Raw genomic sequence first — 25,107 nt, forward strand, 5'->3', positions numbered from 1 at the left:
CTTCTCGTCGTTGAAAATAGAGAATTCCAGGGAAAAATTAAATAGGACAAAAATTCGGGTGCAATCTGGGAATTAATTAGATGAGTTAATAATCATTTTAAAACATTTCAATTTTAATGAGTTTATTATTGATTAATTCATGGAAAGCTTAAAGTTTTATAGTAGTTTGTAGTAGTCAACGTGCATTAAAAAATATAAACACTCATTCAATAAAATACTTTAGTACAGTGGATTATCTCTTTTAAGGTACGTAGTGCACTAGTTTTCTCATTTCTCGAGTGGTTACGAGTTATTATGGATTTTTTTTTTTATATTCTTAATAAATCATCGTCACTGTCGGACTGACAGCAAGTGTCTGGAGTGTCTAGCAATAAATTTGTCTCTTCGACGCTATTCACCTGAAATCAATCATCACCGATGGAGTTCAATTGTTCAATTGACACAGGTAATTACACAGGATTTCTGGGTGGGGATGAAACAAATCACATCGAAATCGAATGTAACTGAATATATTGGTACAAAAACTTATGGATAATAAGCACCAGGCGTATTTTTTTTTTTCACAAAACAAAAATTCTATGGGTCTAAAGTCAGTGATACAACGAGAAAATAATAATCTACAACCAAAAATAATACTTCAGAGTCCAGCCTAGCTTTCGTTCACAACTCCTGAAAATAAAAGGAAACCAAAGAAACATTTAAGCATGTGCACACTGATTGAAGGCTCTGCGGATGAAAGACTCTCGTAAAAAAATTGCGAATTCATTCTGTTTTTTTATCGACTCTATTAATTCGTTTGATTTTCGCGATTCGATCCTTGAAAAATGAAAATAATAAAAAATTTAATCTTGAAATCAAATCGTATAATGTAGTATTTTTATAATTTATAAATTGAAATAATTCTGAGTGAAAAATACAAATAAATAAATGAAATGAATTCGCTAGATTTTTTGACGAAAATTTCTCATGCTTTGAATAAAAATGAAAAGGAGAAGGAGTGCATGTACAATTAGGGGATTGATATATCAGGAATAATTGTACCTGAGAATATGCCATACGAGCTGGGGTCCTACGAAGGAACATAGAGCTGCAGGAAGCATATAAATTCGATCTGCGAACGGGATTCGCAAGATAAATCCCACAAACAAGACCGAACGCAATCAAAATCACGAAAAATGCAATAAGTCCACCTAAAAATCAATATTCATTAAAAAACCTTTATATGCCAAAATTGATTATAATTAATTGCGTTCAATTATTATAATTATAAATCATTGCAATCAATGATTTAGTGATCACGATTAATTTCCGTTATATTCTCCCACATCTCACACAAAAACTACGAAATCCTTCGGAACAAATAATAAATAATAAATTTTTATTCTTTATTTAAAAATATTCTGAGCAGATATTTTCTATAGTATTCAGGATTGTTATTAATTGTGCCGAAAAAATGGAGATTCATCGGTTAATTACTGGAGTTCAATGATTTTTACCGTGTGAAGTACTCGCCGCAGCAGTTTTGCCTTCGTTTAATGAATCAGTCGTAATCGAGTGATTAGTCATGGACTTATTAACATTACTGATTTCGTTGGTTGTTTTTGGTGTTGGTTGCGGTGCCACCGTTGAAATTACTTTGGCCGTCGTTGGAGGAGAAGTTGAAGAGACTTCATTTGATTGGGGTGGATAATTCTGAAATATTAATTTCCATAACCCCGAGTCAATTAACACACAGGAAAATTTCCGCACCCCATTGAATTTCCATTTTTCAAATTTCAAAGATTTCTCAAATTTTCGGTAGTCTGAATTTTTGATAAGGGCAGAGCTACTTTAATCCATTATTTTATTGCGTCTGGTAAAAATCCTGATCCCCAGTCATATTATCAATGACTCATATCTGTGCACTATCAATGCTTCTAGTACACGAGGGAAATGTTATTTGATATGTGCGTCATTTCGAGGGCGTCGAAGAAAACACATTGCCCAAGTTATCGCCACTGGAATTATTTCCGAGATGAATAAAACTTGATTTATTTAAATACGACAAAAGATTAGAATAACTCTAACTGCAAAAATACTAGGAAATTCCTGTACGGCATACAATGTTTTTTAATCGATATCATTATGTGACAAATTTTAATAATTAATCAATTAATTATTGTAGTTTTAGCTCAGTAATAATAATAATATAATATTATCGTTCTTATTATTATTATTATATTATTATTCTGATTATTTTTTTTAGGGCATCCTGAACTCTTTTTCGAAAAGTCCCGTGAGACTAGTTATTTTATTCTGGGGATACTGTTAATTAATTGTTAAATGAACCCTGTCGACCCCTTATTTTGGAAAACCCTGAGGAGTCAACCAAGTGTGCTCGTGATAACATCAACATTTTTTCAGTTCATCCCCCTATTTTCTTTCTGTTCTCTCTATTTAGGAAGAAGGAAATCGGCGGACTGAAAATAGTGAAGGGATGTGAGGAGTTTTGTTGAGACTAGAGTCAGAGATAAACAGATGTTGCATGTACAAGATTTAGTACTGATCTCATTAAAGATATCTTTCCTTCCAAATATAACCGCGTCCCTCGGACCCCACGAAATCATTCATTCGAATATGATATATTATCTCATGGGAATACCCTCGCACGATAAACCGAGGGAAAAATCCGGGATCGATTATTTTTAATTCAATTATTCACACTTTTCTTCGTGGAGTAAAATTCATTAATAATCATGGGTATTTATGGAACTATTGGATATTCATATAGACTATTGTATTTTCATATTTGTTTATCTTATCAGGTAGGAGAAATCCCAGTCTCTTTCGGTCCTGGAAATTTATTTATTTAGGAGAAATTTTTTGACCGAGGGTACCATATTTTACGACCCCTTGGGTAAGGGAAATATATATAGAGTGCACTATTGACTCCATTGAGTTTTACAACCAGTCGAAAATCTGGGCAACTAGCACGTGTTGGCCACGGGTCAAATTTTCCCATCAAATTTTCCCAGGAGTGGACACCGCAATTCCACTCCATGTGGACAACAGATTTTCCAGATGAGGTGCAGCGCAATGGAAACGCAAATCCCTCCTATTATATCTGGTAGTTCCGAGGAGAAAGGTCTTCCTTATAAAAGAGATAATGATAATCCTTTGGGAGCCATGTGACACTGGTCCAGACACTTGGGGCTTCCAGAGAAGTCTGGCAGGAAGTGAAATCTCAAAACTCCATGATATACACCATATACTCGTACTAAAATTAACTGTTTATTCATTATTCAAGGGAATCACCGTTTTTTAAACATCTTGGCTCGTCTCTTTTTTTTGTATAATACGAAAACAAAATGGAGAGTTGTTGATACATTTATGAGCTATTTATCTCGGTTTTTCCTCTTGCTTGTCTCACTTCTTTTAATTATGTAATTAAAAACGTTTTGCATCATCAATTAATTATTTATATTAATGAATTCATATAATTGACTAATTTGTAATAACGAATAATTTGGACATCTGGGGGAAAATAAAAAAATATAAAATATAAAAATATAAAAAATATCAAATAGAACTCAAATAATTTGTATTATTGTTTTTAATTATTATTCTTGAATTGAATGAGATTATTATCGATTCAATAAATAAATTGTTAATTGTCCTCATTTTTAATGCTATTTCGATTTTTTTGGCGGGAGATTCGATCCTCTACCGTTTAAACAATTTCCCCCTCTTGGTTTCAATGGAGAGGTTTACGAGAGGAGTGGGAAATTGTCATGTAGCAAAGGCCAACACTTCTCGGGTCAGTTCCAGTCTGTGTGAGCACGTCAGTGAGGACATCGATATTATCCACTAGTGAAAAACATGTTAATATTTTCAAAGTGCCTTTCGATAATTCGTATGATGTACCAATGAACACCACTGAATAGTTTACCAAATAATTTTATAAACAAATTCCATTAATTTAAGTAAATATCCTGAGTATCCAGTTGTTTAATTTCTAGGAGGAGTTTTTGCAGTGATTGCACGAGTTGGTGAGTAACCAGTTGTATAATTATTTTTTATCTGTGTGTGAAAATTTATTTTCATCGGATACTCGTGTCATCGTTAAAAAGCCAGCACATGTTTGAATTATTATCGATAATTAATTATTGGGAGAATATTCAGTGGCTAGAGTGGAAACCTACAATGCTGTTTCCGCAGATTACTGGAGACTCTAAATAATAAACTTACCGCAGTGTTATCACCGGTCATGACATCATTCTTTTTACTGTAGTTATCGGGATAATGCTGGATGCAAAAATAATCATTTTAATGGGATTTTTTTACCACGGAGAATGCAAATTATTACACGTGCTAGTTGTTAATCTCGAGTCTTCAACTGGCGATTTTTTTTAAGGATAAGAATGTTGGAAAAATTAATGGCAATGTATCATGCGTTTGAAAAAAAATCTTTCAATTCAATTTATTTGAATGTTTTTAATAATTTATAAAAAACGATAGATTTTGATTTTTTTTTATTGAATGAATATTCAGAGAAGTATTTTTAATGGAATTTCAATCATTTTCTGATTTGGTTTTCATGTTGGATTTTTATGATTCCACAAATGTCCTGTCCCATTTCAAATATTCCTTGAAACGAATTGTACACGATTACTCAATCTTCTAGGCAATTTATTCCGAGTAATTAACTAAAAAATGCACTCGATAATTAAACATTCGCAGGGAAAATTTCTCATGCTCAAGTACCTGTTTAGTACTCGATACTGAGAAGTCCGTGGAATTGCTCAGTCTTCGGAGTAATTTACGGTAATTAACTGAAGAATCTACTCGACAAATAAACGCGTCGAAAAGAGAAAAATACTAGATATTCTATGAACTATGACACCCACGGACAAATAATTTATTTCCATCGGATGATAAACCTTGATTATCCCATTATCTCCGTGACCTGATCAGGATAATCCCCGGGTTCTCAATTATTTTTAAAAATTAAACAAATTTTCGACAATTAACGAGAAAAATCGAGGAATATCACAAGGAAAATACAGTGAGACATAAAATATATTCATGCTGGAGGAAAGTTGTTGGATGGACGGTTGTCCTTGGGCTATTAACGCGGAATATCGCGGTATGAGACACTCACACATGAATCTCTGATTGTCCAGTTGTTACGTGGAATACTAAATATCCACCAGACGGACAGATTCTGTAGTGTTTACCCAGAATTTCAGGTTTTCATAATTGTTTTGAATATATCGGTAGAAATCCCTCGAGATAATCACGGAAATCCCAGAGGATTCGCCCATTGATCACGCATTGATCACTCATTAATTATAATATTAATTACTCTCAAATTCACGCATGTAAGAAAATTAAGTGAAGAAAGCCTGCCCCTTAGAAAAAATTCCAATGAATTTATGTTGAACTTTATAAAAGGTTTATTAGTCGATTTAATGGAATTTTTACTGGCAGATTATTTTTTTCTATCAATCCTGTAAAAAATGTTTGTGAAGAATTTCGGATTTTCATAATTAATTGGAGTCTGCGATAATCAGGGAAATTCCGGAGGATTTAATCATTCATCTGAGGGGAAAACCCATTATTGGGGAAAGCTAATAGCATGACTCTCATTGCATAAATCTCATGATTGACATCTAGCCGTTCGATTGTCCGTAAAAATACGAGATAACGCGGGATAATTTTATTCGATTTTTTATTAAAAAATTCCATTTGATTTTTCAACGAAAATCCTTTCCACATTTATTCATTCTTCATAATAAAATCGAATAAAAGAAAAATCTTATTCTAACGGTCAAAATCACCCGGAAGAAAAATCCCAGCGGAATAAATTGCAGAAATTAAAATCTATTCAATCCTAGGAGAAGATTTTCCACAATTTCGAATAGAATTGATGTGAAAATGAAATAGAATTTAAATAGAATCCATACAAAAAGCGCAAGATTTTCCAAACATTTCAATACGCTCCATCGACAGAAGTGAAACTCCGAAGTAACAAAACAGCCGATAAATACCCGAACAAAGGGATATATCATACACGAGAAAGAATAAATGTCCTGGTTCCGTAGAATTCCCATCTTATCGAAGTGATCGTTATTTCCCTGACATACACACCCTGAATGAAACCATTTGCCTTGACGGACAGGTATACCCTACATACAAACCGATCTCAATAGAGCTGAGCCCCTATCGGGCTAATCTCTTTTTCAAATAGATTCAATGAACCATCTCCCTAAGTGAGTTCCAAAATTGATTTTTATCCTGCCACAGGGAGAAGCGAAAAGTGAGAAAGACGAAGCGATTCTGAACCTTGAAACCCCCATCTGTTTCATCTCTTCCGGTTTCCCTTAATCCCCCCCTTTTTTTCTCTCATTCATTCAAAGAATAAATAGCAACAGCTTTCAGCTGATCCTTTCGTCATCCAACTGATTTATTTTTCTCTCGATTGCAGCTGACAACAATAATTTGGAGGGAACTGTCATCATGCTCGTACAATTGTCGCTCGTACTTATTGTCATCGCCATACCCCCCAGCTCTGCCGATCAATGTCCTCTGGGCAGAGGCTGCGGTGGTTGTGATCATCTTCCAGAGAATCAGTACGAGATTCGGTGCTCAACGAATTCATCGGACTCAATGTTCATCGTTAATTACAGACCCAACATTTGGGTGAAGATTGATTGTTACAATTCACCGAATTGGTCGGAATTTTATCTCGGGAGAGAAGGACAGATTCGAGATGTTGACGTTATTTCATTCAGAATGTGCCAATTGCCTGGGAATGAGAAACTGGGTGCCATCGTTAGACAGATTATTGCGAATGATGTCAAAGAGCTGAGTCTGCAGTTGAGTGACAATTTGTCGTCGACCCTCACCAGGAAGACACTGTCGGATTTCAGGAGCCTCGAGACACTCGTTCTTTCGAGGAATAAATTGACGAATGTCACCGCTGATTTACTGCATGATCTGCAGAATCTAACTCTTCTTAATCTGCGGGAGAATGATCTCCGTGAGCTGCCTCATGGCTTCCTGGACATACCTCATCTGGAGTCCATTGAGCTGGGGAGCAATAAACTGGAGATTATCGAACCCGCGATATTTCAAAATTTGGAGAAGCTCAAGCTCTTGAATATATGGAGTAATAAACTCGTCGAGATAAAACCGCATAGTTTTGATAAACTTAAATCGATTAGATCCATCGATATGCACTCCAACAATCTGCAAACACTTCCTCGAGATATTTTTGCACCTTTGAAGAATCTTATCGTTGTCAATCTATCGCAGAATAATTTCACCGCCAATTCTCTACCTGAGGGGCTGTTTTCGAACAACAGTCTTCTTCGAAATGTTATTTTTTTCGAGAATAAACAAAATCTCACGACTCTTCCCTCAAAATTCTTCGCTGGTCTCACGCATCTCACGAGTATCACTATGCGAAGGAATAGATTGGTGTACCTCCCAGAGGATTTGCTCACTGGAACTGTGAATTTGAGGAATATCAGTATGGAGTGGAATTATATCGAGAGCCTTCCACGGGGTATTTTTAAAGATTGTAAGGATCTGTTCTCGATTAATCTCAGTTATAACGAGCTCAGGGAACTACCGATTGGATTATTCTCGACACTTCACAACCTGGAGAAGCTGGATTTATCGAGAAATCATATAACAGAGATCAGTGGGAATTTATTTCACGGCCTATCGTCACTCAAAGTCCTCAATCTTGAGCGAAATGGATTGAAAACAATTCATCCAGATGGTCTTCGTCCTCTCCAGAATCTCCGGATCGCCAGATTTTCCTCGAATCTATTGACTTTAAAATCGAATCCCAGCCCATCCATCGAGGGTGATCGCTTGACATCTCCGTTCTACCCTTGCACGAGAATCGAGGAGCTACATCTGGCAAACAACAATATCTCTGATATCTTCTTCGATTGGGCGACAGCTCCACAGCTCAGAACCCTGGATCTTCAATACAATAGCCTGAGATTCCTCCACGCTCAAGATGTGTTCTTCTTATCAGAAAATCTCTACGTAGACCTATCATTCAACCGCATAGAGCTGATATCATTGACCTACGCCGAGGCATTTGCAACCCCCCGAGAATACCCGAAGAAGGTAATTGTATCAGTCGAAAATAATCCCATCAACTGCGACTGCGATATCTACGATCTTCTGCGATATCGAGAAGGTGATATGGATCCTAAAGTTCAGAACAACGTTCACTTGAAGATGGAGAAGCTGAAATGCCAGAAGCCGAGTGGACTGCTGAACCTCTCAGTCGAGAACTTGAAATCCAAGTCCCTGAAATGTCTAGTAGAAAACCCAGAGATCTACAACGCAACCTGTCCGGGAAAGTGTGAGTGCTGGTTACAGCCGAGCAAGCGAGCGTATTTAATCGACTGCTCCTACCAAGGCCTGACGGTTGCTCCTCAATCTCTGAAGGCCCCTGGGGGTCTCACAATCGAGCTGAACCTAAATGGCAATTTTCTGAAAAAAATGCCATCGATGAGACAACCTGGATACGAAGCAGTCACTGCTCTGTCTCTCTCGAAAAACGAGATAATGGAATTATCCCAGTCTAGTCTTTCAAAAAACCTACGGGTTCTGACTCTGGACTCAAATAATCTCACGAGACTGGATAAACCTGTCCTCGAGTTTCTCGTCAACTCCTCAGCGCTGAGAAATCTCAGCCTCCAGGGGAATCCCTGGGAATGCGACTGCGATGCGAGGGAATTCCTGAGTTTTATACAATCGAAGAAAAACGACATCCCTGAGCTGCAGGAGGTGAAGTGCAAATACCCAGGAGAAAATTCTATCTTTGAAATGACACCTGAAGATATGTGTCCACTAGCTGTTGCTGGAATAATCGGTGTTTGCATTGGAATAGCTCTGCTTGGAGTGATTGTTGGGATAATTGCTGCTTTGTATTATCGATTTCAACGTGAGATCAAAGTGTGGCTTTATTCTAAGCAGTGGTGCTTGTGGTTTGTCACTGAAGCTGAGCTGGATAAGGATAAATTGTACGACGCATTCATCAGTTATTCCCACAAGGACGAGGAATTCGTCGTGAAGAATTTGATAACCAAGTTGGAGGAGGGACCAAGGCCTTTCAAATTGTGCGTTCATTTTCGTGATTGGCTCGCTGGTGAGTGGATTCCAAATCAGATAGCTCGCTCTGTTCAAGACTCCAGACGTACTATTGTCGTTTTATCACCAAATTTTTTGGAAAGTGTATGGGGAAAAATGGAGTTCAGAACTGCTCACAATCAGGCACTGAGTGAGGGACGAGCTAGAGTTATTGTCATTCTTTATGGGGAGATTGGACCTGTTGATGATCTTGATCCCGAGCTCAAGGCTTATTTGACGATGAATACTTATGTCAAGTGGGGTGATCCCTGGTTCTGGCAGAAATTGAAATATGCTTTACCTCATCCTGATGATCTCGTTAGGAATAAGAAACGGCAATCTGTCTTTGAGAGTCAGCATCCTACCATCGTTATTGCTAATGATAAGAGCGAATTGATTGACGGGGGGAAGGAGAATTTGGGAACGACTGCTGCGTCTACACCACCTGCTGATACCATTAAGACTTTTGTCGGTGGTGGGAATGAGGCGAGCAAAAATGCTATTAATGACTGCTTGAGTGAACAGGCTAAGGGTAATGGTGCGCCAATTTGTGATTCGGTGAAGATAAATGGAAAAATTGAGAAGCTACACTGCACGACGGTTTGAGTCAGTAGAGAAATGGTCGAGTGGTATTCTATTTTGGTTTTTATGAATCGCGATTGATCTCCAAAATTATTCATATGAATTCATGAATTTATAGAACACCATGGGCGTTTTTTTTTTATAAAAATTTGGGAGAATCAATATTGAATTCAATTGATTTATCTCAACTAATTGACGCCTGATTTGATTGGAAGAACAATAATTGCATATTTAACCGCGAGTTATGCATGAAAAATATTGTAAATAGAAATCAATGGTTTACCATTTTTTAATCTGGTGGAACCGAGGAATTTCTCGTGAGAGCTTTTTCGAGAGGATGAAAATTGCCGAATAATATAATGCTCTCACGATTTGAATTCGTCGTTCCACCAAAGAAATTCGGAATCTCTGTTTTGGTTGAGTGTATCTATACGTGAGTTATAATTCTCAGGACGTAGCGTAAGGGTCTTTTTTAATTGTGAGAATTGCACTACAATAGAATCCCGTTATAGTCACACATCTCAATTTCTTTTTTCGCGCATCCTTCGGTTCCCCCAACAATCCATTGGTTCGTCCGGTGAGGAATTGAATTCCGGGAAAAATAAAGCCGAAAGATAAATTCCCCTCGTTTCCGAATTTGAGATGGAAACATTCAGTTTACGGGAGTCTACTGTATTTGTTTGTAGCGTGAGAATGTTGTATAATATTATATATTGCAAGACTGACGTGGTCACCGGACGATAGTAGCGTTAATGGATGCCAATTACCCTCGGTAACCGTAACCACTTACGTACCGAGTGAATAATTAATGTAAGCAAATAAAAAGGCTTTCTCTAAAAATTCCGTTGCTCGTCTATTAAAACTCTAGAAATCGAGAAATTTTACTGACCACTCACGATGATTCGCGAGAATTCTAACGGAATTCCAAAAGAATTTTTGAAGAATTTCACTCGAAATTCAATGGAATTTTCAGAGAAAGTGAGGATTTTTAAGTACGTGTTACCTTGCTGGTCCCAGCCACGAGTATTTTAACTTATTTTAATGTAATTTTGTACAATGCGTTTAGAACGAATAAAGATTTGAATAATTTGAAAAAATAAATTGACTCACCATTGGTGCACACACGAGGGGAGTAGGCCACTGAATTTTCAAGGAGCACAATTCCTCAGTTATCGTGATCTTCGAAGGGTCCGTCTCTTTTTCTTTTGAACAGGTGAATTGAATAATGGAATAACGTCGATTTCCATTTTCACATACTGAACCGTTTGTGTAATTGAGATATGGTCCTGCTGGGGACCACAGGAGTTGAGAATTGGATAGACCGAACGTAGTGAGATTGGACGATCGACAAACCCCTAGAATAAAAAATGAGTTCATTGGAATATGGCACAAATGAATACTTCAAACATTTCTCCAAATATCCGTAACTCGAGAAGAAAAGAAAATTCATCAAAAATTGAATTCCAGAATATTTTCATACTGATGTATTATCTATTTTATGTAAATATTATTTATAAACATATTTAAAGTACAAAAGATATTAGAATCTATTATTATTAATTAATTAATGATTTTACCTGCATTATCTTCACAAGCTTTACTCGTCAGAGGCCGACAAACACTTAATTTAAAGGATTCATTGGAACTTTTGACAATGATCTCTTTACGTTTGAGGTCTTCCAGGTCGTACCTGAAATAAAATTACAAGATTAGAGTGCCTTAAAAAAAATGAGGAGTAAAACAAAATGAAAGTAGAATTCAATTACTCAAAGTTAGTGATTGGATCACGGATTTTGCAAGGGTTGGCTGTTTTCCGACTGTATTCCTCAAGTTGTTTATCACTACAGGCTGCAGCAGTCTTCCAGAGGAGTTTGTAATGACAGCCACTGGAGTCCGTCAGAACTGGAAAGGTATTCTGGACACAGAAAAATCCGTCACACGAAATTCATTGGAAAAGAAAAGAAAGAAACTTACCTGTGATTTAAAATCACATATGAGGTAAATTGTAGCCTCCGAATGGTCTGCACTACCGTCATCACATATTTTTCCTTCGTTATAGTGTAGTGCTATCGTGCCATTGATCAATTGCGGCGGCTGTACATCTCCCAGATTTGAATAACTGAATATTCAAAGGTTTTTCAATGAAACTTGTTATACTGGAGATTTTCCTCTTATTATCGCATTAAGGAAGACGGATTCGACAAACAATATTTAATCCAGATAATTATTGTGGTACCTCATGATAGATGTGCTTTCGTTCCTCAGGCAGATCCCCGAATTGGATGGACACACAGCCCCGTATCCAGGTATCACCGAGTGGCATACGTTAAGAATAATCGAGGTGATATTAGTTGTACCCTTTATCACATAGTTATTCACTTGGCTTTGCAGAGGGCTCAGATCAACGACATCTCCATCAGCATTTTTTATTTTACAATCCACCGACTTTGGAGGCGATCCACAGGCCAATTTTGTTTTCCACGAGATGAAGAGGTCACACTGGCCTTTTGTCTACAAATATAAACACAGTTGTTGTTGTGATGATCAAAAATTCCTGATTTGAATAGAATAAAAAACAGGGGAACCCCAGTTTATTTAATTATTGAAAGTGTCTCTTTTCAAATTGATGGCTCGATTGATATTTTAAGTACTTACGTAAGGAAAAAGAAAAGGTTTATTATCAGTTTCCGAGAAGTCACAGTGGGTGATAACACTGAGAGTATATGGTCTATCCTTGAGGCACGTATCGCCACTAAATCGAAAAATGATGCTACCATTTTCAGTAATGCGTTGGGGTGGGTATGCACCTGAAAAACGAATAGCGAATGTAGAAATAATTGCTGAATTAAATCGATAACAGATTAGATATCAAATTCCATTTTAAAATTAATTTTTACTAATTATTAAAATTAATTTCTACTAAAAGGACGAGAACGATTCCCAGGCGTCGAAGAACTCAATAAAATTTTCTTCCAGAACGCCTAAATTTCTCTCAATCGCTCCCACACACTCTTAATAAATCTGAATAAATAAATTGCTCTTTTTACGATCAATAAAACAAATACCTATCGAAATGTGCTCTTTTCCATTTTCCAAACAAGCAGCAGAGGTACCTCCATTGCAATCGTCATGAAGCTCATGACAAAGTTGAAACTTCAGCGTCTCATTCGTTATATCATTTCTAAGAACATAATCTGTCGTGGGAATTATGAGCGACGTGAAATTGAATGACACATCAGTCAATGGCTGTCGAAATTCGCATGGTGTTTGCACTGGCTAAAAATATAACCACATTGAAAAAAGTTCCACCCAACAACCTGAAAATAATCTTAAAAATCTCCCCTCAATCGAGCAATCATACGCCATAAATAATCTGCAGGAAAAATGCGTCGCAATAATTCAACATCAAAGTCATACTAAAAATCGATAAAGCCAAAACAAAAAGCTCCAATAATTACCAGACATTCCCCAATTGTCACAAGACACGAGAGCCAAGCAGCTACAACTAATAGTCGATGCATTTCAATTCGAGATGATTTGCAGAATCTAGGAACTAGATGTATAAACAATTGAATGAATCTCGTTACACATTACTGAGAAACCGGCTTATCGCAATGAGAATTCCGTTACGACTGTACCTTGCACCAGTGCTGACCACAAACTCAGTGGTGTGAGGTTGGTTAGGGTAACGTCATATGCACCAATGAAATCCTTTGAATTTGCCGCTAAAAAATCTGGCAATGCAGCTGAGGTATGAGCAATGTTGCCAGGTTCATAAAAAAAGGGAAGCGTCACTTCCGAACTTCGCCATTACTAAGATGCTAACCAGTCGCCATTTTCCCGAATCTTGATCGACTTCTTCCTGCATATCCACCCGTTTCTTGTCACTCATAATCCAGTTTTTACCCCGTTTTTACAATTTCCCATTGCATCGCCAGTGAATTTTCAGTTCGAGAATCAACGGTAAGTGAAAGAATTACGTTTTTACTCATAGTTTCGAAAATTCGCTTGAATTGTCGGAGGGAGAATTGATTTTTATGGTTAGCGTCCACTGGAAAATTCAATGCGTTGCAGATTGGTTGAGATTTTATGTCGGGATCTATTCTTTTGTTTATTTATAATTAATTATAAGGGAATTTGAGAGATTGAGGGATTCGGGAGGTCTGAATTTTCAAGATTCTCTGGGAATTTTTTGAATTTTATATTTCATCGTTGGGGAGAGAAGAATAAGTGAGTTGAATATGAAATTTTCATTAATTATTGATTTATGTTGATGAGGATGGGTTTAGGTAGAAAAAAGGGCTTCTGATTTTTTTTATTGATAATCAATCGTTTTTTGGATAAATCGATTGTTAATAGAGAGTGGAAATTCGATTTATCTAGATTTACTGCTTCGTTACTGTAATTTTTAATCGGCGAAATCAGGTTTTGTGCGATATCTCGGAATCTCGTTTCGATCTCTCGTCCTTCTGGTTTGATGTACTCCAACAGCAGATAGGGAAAGGGTAACAACTCCACTGAGAAATTGAATTAATCATAGCCCCAATATAGTCCCCATATAATTTTCCCAAAAAGTCAATAAATTGCAAAAAACAACTTTTCCTTAGTGATAGTGGTAGTATTTATTAATGAGAGACCTTTTTTTATTTGCAGGAATAATATTTAAGATGTCGAATGGTAGCGGTGAGCACGACGATGAGGGGTGCGTGGTGAAACTGCGGGGGTTGCCCTGGTCAACAACCGTTGATGAGATTCTCAAGTTCTTCAGCGACTGTCGGATATGTCATGGGAAAGCTGGCATTCACATGACTATGTCTCGTGAGGGAAGACCCAGTGGAGAGGCTTACATCGAAATGGAGAGCGAGGAGGACATCGAGAAGGCGTGCAAAAGAGACAGGGATCACATGGGCCATCGTTATATCGAAGGTGATTAGCAATTTAATCCATTATAATGAAATTCATAAATAGAAGATCTGAATTTGAGAGGAAAATTGATTTTCCCCCCTGTACAGACTGAAAGATGAAGACCGGTGTAATAACTTTTTTTTTATTATTCAGTTTTTAAGGCAAAAAGAGGCGAAATGGAGTGGGTTGTGAAGAGGAGTGGACTAAATCTGGAGAACGTCATGGATGATGGCTGCGTCAGGCTGCGAGGCTTGCCCTTCGGTTGTTCAAAAGAAGAAATAGCGCAGTTCTTCTCAGGTATGAAGAGCGTTCTGCATTCTCTAGATTTTCATTTTGGTTTCATTATTTCTTTCTCCTATGCAGCCTCCGCACCAATTGAATCCAAAAAAGTGGGGCCACCAAATTATCCGAATGAATTTGATACGTCTTAACCTTCCAGAAGTTTTTATCCCCATAAAAAGAAACAATTGATTAGTGAAATGATAAACTCAGATTACTTGAATCGGACATTCTTCTTAATTTATCTAAAAAAAAATCGATAGATTTCACGATAAATGGATAATCGAGAAAATGTTAAATTCCACTCATCTCACTTTATCACTTCTCTGGTCAATTTCTTCAATATATTTTTCTCATTCACGAGTCATAAACAGTATTAAATACTCGTTCCATCGTAAGACGACTGTCCATTACCCCACAAGCTAAAATTCCTGATTGCAGTATTTTTCAGACTGTTAGAATACGTACACCTGATTATTCTCTATATATTTTTCATATAAATTAACTATAATCAATGCGTTGAAATTGCTCTTTATGAGAGCAACAATTCGTAAGCATTAAAAAAAATGAAGGCAATGCAAATGGTGATTTATGGTGTGAGTGCCAGGATGGGCTGTCTTATTTTAATAAAAATTCCTTGCAGCTGTCATGTTTTCTTAATGGGTAACTATTTCGCTACAATATGGATGTTTGATTATGTGTGGGTCAGGGTTGGAGATATTGCCGAACGGGATTTCACTACCAACAGACTTCACGGGCCGCAGTACTGGGGAGGCTTACGTTCAATTTGTTAACAAAGATGTCGCGGAGCGCGCTCTACAGAAACACAAGGAAAAGATAGGACACAGGTGGGGCACTGATGCTAGAATGGGTTTGGGTATTATTTATTATGATTTATCAAAATGAAAAAAAAAACAGAAAGATAATTTTTTCATTTTATTTTTCCTCGAGCGTCATATTCTGGTGCAGGTAGGCATTTGAATTATTGCTGTCTTGTAACAGTGGGTTTTTCAACTGCTAGTCAAATTCAATTTGGTACTTATTTACTCAAGTTTTCCATTGGATTTTTTCAAACATTGGAATATTAGAGGTGTGAATATTCGATATTTCGAGTTATTCCTGGCGAATTTCATTTTATTGCAATTCTGTTCGAATTTTTTTTTATATAAAAATTATCATCATCTTGGATAGATTTTATTATGAGAAGTAGAAATTCCTGCAGAAAATTAACCACTAGTCTTAGATACAGTTCTAGGATTTTCTGATAATTTTCTTCATGCGTTATCTACATAATGATCGTTACAGTCTGTTATGTAAAAACGCTGGAATGAAAGATAAAACCACATATTCAGATATGGAAATAGAAAAATGACGAATAATTCGAAATGTTTATTAACTATTCGATTCGAATTTCGAATTGAACTGCTTGATTTAATTAAATTCGATTCGAAGACTTCACACCCCGAGTATCCAAGAGATTAAAATAATTGATAAAAACGTCAAGTGGACATTTGTAAGTTATAAGAATATAGAGAAAAGAAAAAGTACTGTTGGCCCGACTTGATATCTCTGGGTGGGTGCCGGGCGGGAGCTACCCCCTTACATCGTCACCAAATCCCATGGGAGGCGGGTTGGGCTAGTCGGATACAAATTCTCTTCATGGATTTGGGTGGGCACTGCAGAGCTAGTAAGCCACCATAATATCCAATATTTATTTGTGAAAATGTGAAAAACAGAAGACGAGTTATGTGGTTATTTTTTTTAATGAGAATAGAGTTCTTGTATTTCTCAATGAATGAACGTTCAAGGGAAATAATCGCCTTGTTGAATTAATGAGTTATTTACTGAGTCAGATTGAAATTTCAGAACTTCGCTATTTTCATGATTTCGTCTGTTTAGTTGAATGATCATTTTTCGTTTTGAGACTGGGAGTAGAAAAAAAAACATTGAAAAATGAAGAAATTGCGACGTGAATTGTCAATCAAGAAGTACCAGAAATTTCAGAAATACGATTTGACAAATTTTTTCATTTCAAAGAAACAGGATAAAGCGAGTGGAGAGTGAAATAAAGAGGATAAAAAATGAATAATCAAAAATACGAGGTGGGACAAATGTGGAAACTGCCATTTTGTTTGCATTCTCATGGCAAAATGTTTTGAAGATGACGGCACGTCCACCTCGTGCTTTTGAATAATTATCAAAATTATTTACAATCGTCTGATCGTCCTCAATTAATTCAATCCTGTTCCTGAGAACTGAACAATTTTTTACAGTCATCTTACAGATATTTCCATTCTCTTTTGGCTGAGAATTCATAGATTAAATTTTTTTCGTATTTCGAGTGGTTTTTATCTCGAAGTCTCGTAATATCAAAAGCAAAATAAACGACGAGGTTTTATACGTAAAAATGACAACTACGTAGTGGTAGGGATAGAAAATAATCCTGATTAATGTCAACAGATACATTGAAATATTCCGGAGCAGTTTGTCCGAGGTACGTGCTAGCATCGGTCCAAAGATGCGGGGCGGTCCCATGAGCGGGGGATATAATCAGAGACCTGCACCTTATGATCAGAGAGATCGTTTCGGTGGCATGAATCGATTCAATAATAATGGCAGGAATGCGAGAAATCGAGGAGGTATGTTTTTTATTATTTAATATTTTCTCAGTGACATTCACCATATAATTACTGTTCATTAATACTATAATATGAATAGAATTAATATCATTTCTGTATTTTTTCATTAATTAATCAATTCGCCAATGTCTAAAAATTCAAGGATTTTTTTTATTGGGTAAAATAGGGAAAGCACATACATTTTCTTTTGTCGAAAGTTTTTTTTTGCACAATTTGAAGTGAAGAATTATTTATTTTCCTGTCTGTCTGATCATTTATGAGATATTTTTTTCATTCAGAATTTGATGGCTGGGGAGGTTCCAATAATTACGGATCCCGAGGAGCTGGTGGTATGGGAATGAGAGGAGGAATGGAGATGAAAGGATCTAATTATCGTACTGGAGGTGGTGGTGGAGGTGGAGGCGGTGGTGGTAACGTTGGTGGCGGTGTTGGTGGTGGTGATAACTGGAGTGGAAGCTCTGGGGTTCACTGTATACACATGCGCGGTCTCCCCTTCAGAGCAACTGAACAGGATATTGCAGAGGTAAATTTCACTAGAAGAATATGATATTTTCGAATTACAATTTCATTTTTGGTGTATCTTGTACATTCGTGAATGAATATTTGATATTCCCCTGACAACGCTGATTCGTTAGACACTTCCCCATACAATTGGTATTTACGATTGTTTTCAGTTTTTCAGACCTGTCGTTCCTGTGAATATCAGAATTATCCTGGAGAATAATGGACGAGCATCAGGAGAGGCTGATGTTGAATTCGCTACTCATGAAGAGGCTGTCAAAGCCATGTCTAAGGTTTGTAATTTTAATCATCCAGTTAAATTCTAAAGTTGCACAAATCTCTGTCGAAATTTCGGATAAATCACGATAATTGACATAGTTATTAAAATAATTGTTTTAATTCATTAGATTTGTGTAAATTTAATTTCAGGACAAGAGTCACATGTCCCACAGATATATTGAACTATTCCTGAACTCAGCGGGGGCAGCTGGTGGTGGTGGTGCTGGTGGTGGCATGTCCCTGGGAGGAATTGGAAACTTCTGCGGTGGACTAGCCAACAATTTCAGACCGGGATACTCTCCCAATAATCGAGGCTATAACAGCCAACTGGGCGGTAACAATTACAATAGCTTTTGAAACAGAAGCCAATCCCTTCACCAAGATCGTCGTTGAATTAATTGGCAATGGATTCAATTTAATGTTGCTATTCAAGGTAAAAAAAAATCATGAAATAGAACAAGGGCACTGATAACTCTCCACAATTAACATTGAGTGCATTAAATATTAGATAATTAAGGATAATGTATTTCTCGTCATAAATGAAAAAAAAAATGAGTGACAACATTACGTCCACGTATGCTCGACGTGAGCATAATATTTTCTATTGCGAGAGAAATATATGAACTTTCTTCGTCTTTTTTTCAAAATGACAGATGGAAATAAAGTAATTTTGTAGTTGAAACACAGGTTACTGGCTTGAGTGATTTGATGCTGAGTAGTTTGTCTTTTATGATTAGCAACATTTGTATTGGAATATTCTCAGGCTTGCAAAGTTATTAAATTTTAATGATGTACACTCCCTCGTACGTTGCAGACTCAAGACTAGGATGTATCTGCTGATATATTGATGCAAATTCAAAATAATTAATGTCAACTACAATATTCTGGGATTGTTTAGGACTGGTGGAAATATTGAGGTTATTGTATGATCGATGAGTGAATTATTTTCCCACAGTTGTTTCGCATTGAGTGCCAATCTGTGTAATTGATTAAGTATTTGCAGAATTTATTGATGAGTCTATTGATTTTTCTCGTTCATTGATGCTTCGGAATCTGTTGAGAAGCTGTACATTTCACTTTTGATAAAATTCAAGAGAAATTCCTTGTCCTTCCTTTAAAGCACTCTTGAATTTCTCATAAATTCGGTGAGGAGAAGTCAATAGATTTTTCAATAAAAATCATTTATAAAATCTGCACTCAGTAAATTTAAGAGATAACATCTTGGGAGATTCATTTAAACAGAAAAATTACAATTCGTTGACTTTTTCTTATCGAAAAATTAATAGAATTCTAACGAGAATTCTGTAGAATTTCAATAGAATCCCAATAAGAATTTTATCACTAAGTTTTTCTAGAGATTTCTTCTCACATGCGTTCTCATTTAAATCTGTGAACATTATGTTCAGCTTCTTCGAGTTTCTTTTACTAGTTTTCAAAATATTGATAATTGAAGGGGAGTTGCTCTACTCCGATCTACTGCATTTTACATATGAATCAGAAGGTGACACATTTGTTGGCAGACTAGTCGATTTTTGAGGATAAAACAACAAAGACCTGTACACGACAAAAAAATTTCCTGTCAATTGTAATTTTCATGATAAAACAAGGAACGTGATAATAAAGTAACTACAAACTGTACAAACTGAATTTATTAATAATCGTAATAATATTCCCTACAAAAATTACCGCGCATTTTTTTCCCATTGAAAACCCCGAGTGAATTAAATGAATAATTAATGTTCTAATGTATAAACAATCATTCGTTGTGCATAAAAATGTCGATAAAACAGCTCATCCCCTCCTTCACGAGTCAATTGCGTTTTTACAATTTTCCGATTAAATTTACGTGTGAAAATTACACAAAAAAATTTATAACACAATCATCAGGGAAATTCTGAATTCCATAAGCAGAAAAATGGGGTAAGATTTCCTCTGAACCCGATATATGACCGGTTTGACGTGAACCCAAACAAAGGAGTATAATTATCAAGTACTAACACAGCATCCGCAAGAGAAAATGAATAAACAGTCCAAGTAGATAAACCGCGAACAAATGAGATGAGTAATCCAGCATTGAAGACCGTAATTCAAAGGCAATTGAAACACGTTTGACAGCAGTAATCGCAGAGCAGCTGACTCGTCTCGCGAATCCCCATAATTCTATTCAATAATAAAAGCCATAATTTATCAATTAACCAGTGATTGATAACACTTGGATATCAAAGCGATGTATATACCTCAAATTGATAAGAAACATTAGTCGAAAACAAGTACAAGTACAATAGTCTACATCACCTCTCCCTAATTGTGAAACGGTCTCTTTGAACCGCCGAGTGATAAGACAGCAATTGAAGAGTATTTACCCTATCATCATTGTCAGTATCGCGTCACCTGCTGCGCCGTCTCCATCGTGTGCTTTTTAAAAATTTTAAATTTCACGCGGGACACATGTGAGTGCAAATATTAATCACCCAATTGCCGTGCTACAGTGGCCGATAAAGACTCAAGTGATTTCGCGATGAATCATCTCTCTGAAAGGAAAGTCTGAATTATCAGAGACGGTGCAATTGAATCCGATTGAAGGGGCAAACGAGACGAATTGTAAATGGAATCTCACGAGATTGATAAGAACAGCTCATTATTTGGATTTAATCTACACAAAGACGATGATAATCGTCACAATACGAAACGACCGATGATTAAGAATGAATACAGAAAGTCAAAAAAATTATCGCGTTATAGTGCGGCAACGAGAAATTTCATTCCATTCCGAAAAACGGATACGATTGATAATGCGTCGGTTGACAATGCTGGATTGTGCTCAACGCTGTTCTCATGTTGGCTAACGAAATATTTATGGCGTGCTTATCGCGATAATGGATTAACCGATTTACCCAAGTCCTCGCCGTATGATTGCTGCGATTACAATGTACAGAGGCTTGAGGCACTTTGGAATGAGGAAGTTGTGAGAAATGGGTTGAGTGGGGCATCATTTTCAAGAGTCACGTGGAAATTTATACGGACTAGAACACTCATTGCTCTTCTTATCACAGCAATGTCGGTTGTATTCGGCTTTGTTGGATCAGCCGTTGTTATGAGAAAAATGCTTGAATTAATTGAATCACCAGATGGTGATGTTATGACGGGTATTGGGTGGGTGTTGGTGTTATTTTTAATGGATGGTTTGAAGGTATTGCTGCAGTGTTGGGCGTGGATAATGAGTTACAGAACTGCTCAGAGATTCAAGGCTGCCTTTATTGCTACTATGTATAGAAAACTGATTAGAACCAGTAATCTCGGCAACAAAGATTCTGGAAAAGTGAGATAACACGGTTTCAACTTGTTTAAAGAATTTCATGAATTTTCTATTAAATTTTATCGGTTTATTAAATATTCTTCATGGCTACACCCTTTCAGGATTCTTTTTAATAAATTTATTCGTATTTATATTAATGTAATTAATATTCATTCATTGAATTTATTCAAGGAATTTATCAGATTTATTCAATTTGATTTATTAATTGATAGACTGGGATGGGATTTTCCAGAGATAAAAAATAGGAAGTAATTAATATGAATTGAATTCCAGTTTATTAATATGATGTCGGCAGATGGACAGCAGATTTACGACTTGTGCCAGTACTCACCACTTTTTTGCATAAGTCCAGTCGTTACGATATTAATTGTCATTTATATTTTGTGCATTCTAAGTCCTATGGCACTCGTTGGATTTCTTTTCTTCCTCTTGTTCTATCCATTGCAGGTAATTACCCATGACAGCTATAAATTATTGAGTTGAAAAATTAATTGTTGTCTCACAATTCAGTATTGCATCTCTCGCCTGATTGGGTACTTAAAAAGGAAGAGTGTTAAAGCATCGGATGATCGGATATCAGCGTTTAATGAGATCCTTAATGGGATTAAACTCATTAAAATGTATGCGTGGGAGGATCCATTCAGCGAAAATCTCCTGGGTACATCCGTTTATAATATCTATACAATTTATTTAATTTGATTATTTAGAAAATACAATTTTTAATTATTCTTCTGTTTATAACTGAAGATTTTTTGTAGCTATCAGGAGCAAGGAGAAGGCGCTCTTGGAGAAGATGACAATGGCTCGAAGCTATGGATCTGCATTCTCGAATACTATCACCTTAGTATCTGCCATTGTCACCTTCCTGGGGCATGTGGCAGGTGGAAATAATTTAACTTCAGCGCAGGTATTGCCCTGACGTTAGAATTCTTCATTTAGAACTTTAAAAAATCTTGAAAGTCGTTACAATTTAATTATTATTGGGATAATTGATAATTACAGGCTTTCCCAGTGTTTATTATGTATGGAAATCATTTGAAACATGCTCTCGGTAGCATTCGAGATGGTACAGCACATTTGATCAATTCTAGTTTTTCCTGTAAACGAATGAAGGTTTTAGAAATTATTTATTTTGTTTTTTTTTTTCTTGTTAAAGCGCTATCATCTGGTGCGGGAGCATTAGCCATTGGAGAGTAATTACATGATGCGATACGCGGAGGGGAAAATTCAATGAAAATTACTGAAGAAAATTGGGAGTAGTGAAAATGTTGTTAAAGTAATTAGTCGTAATTAGGTCGGGTGAATTCGTAGTTTTGACTGAATATTTCTCTGCGTGTTATTCATATGGTGGCCCCTGGGGTTTTCAGATATATTTTTACCGTTAAAATATCCATCTTTCCTCGTTTATTTGCAGGCATTTCCATTTGTACTGATGTTTAATACTTTGATACGCCACATGATTTCCTTCTTCGAAGTTGGAACATCTACACTCGTCAATTCAAGAGTATCATTCGCTAGAATGAAGGTGCTTCCACAAATATAATTAAGAAGATAATAATCTATGCTTCATATACTTCATATGTTCTATCGTTCGAGGAAAATATGACGTGCCAATTTATTGATGAATAATGCTTGTTTATTGAATGCTGATCATCAAATGCAAGCGTGGAAAATTAACACGTATGTCTCAAAAGGCTTTTTTATGTCTCAACGCTTTTTCATTATTTTGCTTTTTATTTTTTATGCATGTGGTTGTTTTAGGAAAACAGAGAAAATCTCTGGAAAAATTCTAGTCCAAAAAGAATTATTGAGTTAGAATTTTTCTGAGAATTTCTGTCTGTCAGCTTAACTATTTTTTTTGTTTGACATTAACAATTTTCTTCAACTGCAGTTGCTTTATAAATTTAATTAAATTCTATGGAATTTTTCAATTAAAAAATTCGACTGAAAGAATTATTGAAATATTATTTTTTCACGCGGTATTTTCTACCAAATACTTCCGTTGAATAAAAATTTTTGGATTATAATGAAAATTCCAGAGAAATCGATCAGAATTTTTAGCGGCAGTTTTCTCTCTGATAGGGGATAAATGGATTGATCAATTATTATATTCCGTAGGATGTCCTGAGCATGCCGGAAAATCATTATTCCATTCACAAACCGATATTAAAAAATCAAGCTGTATCAATTATAAATGGGACATTCAGTTGTGATTTCGATGGCGGAAGTCTAGACCGTAAAAATGGAAAGGGCAGGTAATAATTGTATAAATATTTAAATTTACTTCCATTACATTACAATTACAGCGAAATTTTCAGAGCGAGATTTTCCCAGAAATTCGTCAATAAAAAAGATATTCTTCCAGAAAAAATTCATCGAAGGAGACAGACCCAGAGGACGAGGCTTTAGAAATTCCATTAATACCAAAACGGATTGACATTCTCAGCGACATAACATTCGAGGCTGCGAAAAAGCGATTGATTGGAATATGTGGGAATGTGGGGAGTGGTAAAAGCAGTTTATTGAGAGCAGCCCTGGGACAATTGCGGATAACAACAGGAAAATTATCTAGGGACGGAAGTTGTGCATATGTCAGCCAACAGGCATGGATAATCAATGCCACTTTCAAAGAGAACATTATTTTTGGCAACGGCTTCGATGCACAGCGATATTACGCTGCGATAAATTTGTGCGAACTCCAAGAGGATCTAGAGATGCTGCCAGCAGCTGATGACACTGAAATTGGTGAGAGAGGAGTCAATCTGTCCGGAGGGCAAAAGCAGAGGATTGCTCTTGCACGAGCTTTTTATGCTAATCGGTAATTACTCCAGAATAAAAAGATTTCATTGAAAAATTCCGGGATTCGAAGATTTCGATTTTTTTTTTAGGATTTCCGCCAATGAATTTTCATCGAAAATCTCAGAATTTTAATCAAAAATTAGGGATCGATCAATTTCTTTGATAAACCGATCACCCCGCGCGCTAGAGCAATCACATAAAATTTTTCTATTCCATTTTCAGCGATATTTATTTTCTGGACGACCCCTTGAGCGCAGTGGACGTCAACGTGGGTAGGTGCATATTCGAGAACCTGATAATCCATGCCCTGAGCGATAAAACGATAATATTCGTGACACATCAGGTATCGTACCTGAGTCGTTGCGACGAAATTTACATGCTGAACAACGGGAGAATCGTGGAATTCGGTGCGCACACGCACCTGGTGAAGGCAGGAAAGGAATATGCGGCAATGGTCAGAAGTATTTCGACAAATAGCACATCAAGTGGTGGAGAATCCGAGGAGATCGATCAGGAAAATCAGAGCTCCAGGAAATCCGGTGTCAATGAAGACCGAGAGACCAACTCTGTATGTCCCACTTCCCTGGAGTCTCCGACGAAGATTCTCCATCAGAAGGAGAAAGAGGCCCCGAGGGAAAATGCTACATTAATAAAACCAGAGGCCAAGGG

General features: G+C 36.5%; 4 protein-coding genes and 1 long non-coding RNA gene across 7 annotated transcripts in view; 3 read left to right on the forward strand and 2 right to left on the reverse strand.

The window, feature by feature from the left end:
* Positions 1-105: 105 nt before the first annotated feature.
* On the reverse strand, positions 106-13,402 carry Lerp (lysosomal enzyme receptor protein). 3 transcript variants are annotated; one of them, XM_011310006.1, is made up of 11 exons: positions 13,179-13,400; positions 12,786-12,996; positions 12,376-12,527; positions 11,957-12,231; positions 11,695-11,839; positions 11,487-11,635; positions 11,298-11,410; positions 10,831-11,075; positions 1,497-1,692; positions 1,042-1,190; positions 106-398 (listed from the first exon to the last, which is right to left on the reverse strand). In XM_011310006.1, exons 1-11 carry the CDS (start codon positions 13,239-13,241, stop codon positions 309-311), a joined length of 1,788 nt encoding a protein of 595 aa, XP_011308308.1. In that variant the 5' UTR covers positions 13,242-13,400; the 3' UTR covers positions 106-308. The 3 variants fall into 3 exon arrangements, with proteins under 3 accessions (XP_011308308.1, XP_011308318.1, XP_011308324.1); XM_011310016.1 differs by lacking the exon at positions 106-398 and adding an exon at positions 494-669 and having other exon boundaries at positions 13,179-13,399; XM_011310022.1 differs by lacking the exons at positions 106-398; positions 1,042-1,190; positions 1,497-1,692 and adding exons at positions 3,671-3,846; positions 4,228-4,284 and having other exon boundaries at positions 13,179-13,402.
* Positions 3,789-10,821, forward strand: Tl (toll like receptor). The gene is made up of 2 exons (XM_011309993.1): positions 3,789-4,028; positions 6,467-10,821. The coding sequence occupies exon 2, from the start codon at positions 6,499-6,501 to the stop codon at positions 9,742-9,744; it is 3,246 nt and encodes a 1,081-aa protein (XP_011308295.1). The 5' UTR covers positions 3,789-4,028; positions 6,467-6,498; the 3' UTR covers positions 9,745-10,821.
* A 112-nt stretch (positions 13,403-13,514) lies between the features above and the next one.
* Positions 13,515-19,564, forward strand: glo (glorund). Its single transcript, XM_011310052.1, has 8 exons — positions 13,515-13,683; positions 14,374-14,646; positions 14,779-14,922; positions 15,614-15,752; positions 17,365-17,543; positions 17,822-18,066; positions 18,218-18,337; positions 18,474-19,564. The coding sequence occupies exons 2-8, from the start codon at positions 14,388-14,390 to the stop codon at positions 18,678-18,680; spliced, it is 1,293 nt and encodes a 430-aa protein (XP_011308354.1). The 5' UTR covers positions 13,515-13,683; positions 14,374-14,387; the 3' UTR covers positions 18,681-19,564.
* On the reverse strand, positions 19,166-20,650 carry LOC105269637 (uncharacterized). The gene is made up of 2 exons (XR_892458.1): positions 20,561-20,650; positions 19,166-20,483 (listed from the first exon to the last, which is right to left on the reverse strand). It is a non-coding gene; the product is annotated as an uncharacterized lncRNA (long non-coding RNA).
* The window catches only part of LOC105269629 (multidrug resistance-associated protein 5), a gene marked incomplete in the record, with an annotated part of 6,708 nt that continues 2,081 nt past the window's right edge, over positions 20,481-25,107 (forward strand). Inside the window, 8 exon segments of the mRNA XM_011310031.1 lie at positions 20,481-21,642; positions 21,913-22,086; positions 22,150-22,297; positions 22,398-22,546; positions 23,054-23,164; positions 23,758-23,894; positions 24,005-24,457; positions 24,661-25,107. Of these exon segments, the coding sequence (XP_011308333.1) occupies positions 20,929-21,642; positions 21,913-22,086; positions 22,150-22,297; positions 22,398-22,546; positions 23,054-23,164; positions 23,758-23,894; positions 24,005-24,457; positions 24,661-25,107 (2,333 nt within the window).

Source organism: Fopius arisanus, unplaced genomic scaffold (genome assembly GCF_000806365.1).
Source record: "Fopius arisanus strain USDA-PBARC FA_bdor unplaced genomic scaffold, ASM80636v1 scaffold00003, whole genome shotgun sequence".
Classification (NCBI taxonomy): domain Eukaryota; kingdom Metazoa; phylum Arthropoda; class Insecta; order Hymenoptera; family Braconidae; genus Fopius; species Fopius arisanus.

Bases quoted from the DNA above. Each gene is read 5' to 3' on its own strand.
- glo (XM_011310052.1), top strand. From the start codon at position 14,388: ATGTCGAATGGTAGCGGTGAGCACGACGATGAGGGGTGCGTGGTGAAA. The intron at 14,647-14,778 runs GTGATTAGCAAT...TTTATTATTCAG, and splicing joins GGGCCATCGTTATATCGAAG to TTTTTAAGGCAAAAAGAGGC. The intron at 17,544-17,821 runs GTATGTTTTTTA...TTTTTCATTCAG, and splicing joins GAATGCGAGAAATCGAGGAG to AATTTGATGGCTGGGGAGGT.
- Tl (XM_011309993.1), top strand. From the start codon at position 6,499: ATGCTCGTACAATTGTCGCTCGTACTTATTGTCATCGCCATACCCCCC.
- Lerp (XM_011310006.1), bottom strand. From the start codon at position 13,241: ATGCATCGACTATTAGTTGTAGCTGCTTGGCTCTCGTGTCTTGTGACA. The intron at 12,528-12,785 runs GTATTTGTTTTA...TTCGTTTTTCAG, and splicing joins AAAAGAGCACATTTCGATAG to GTGCATACCCACCCCAACGC. The intron at 399-1,041 runs GTACAATTATTC...GATTGATTTCAG, and splicing joins CTCGTATGGCATATTCTCAG to GTGAATAGCGTCGAAGAGAC.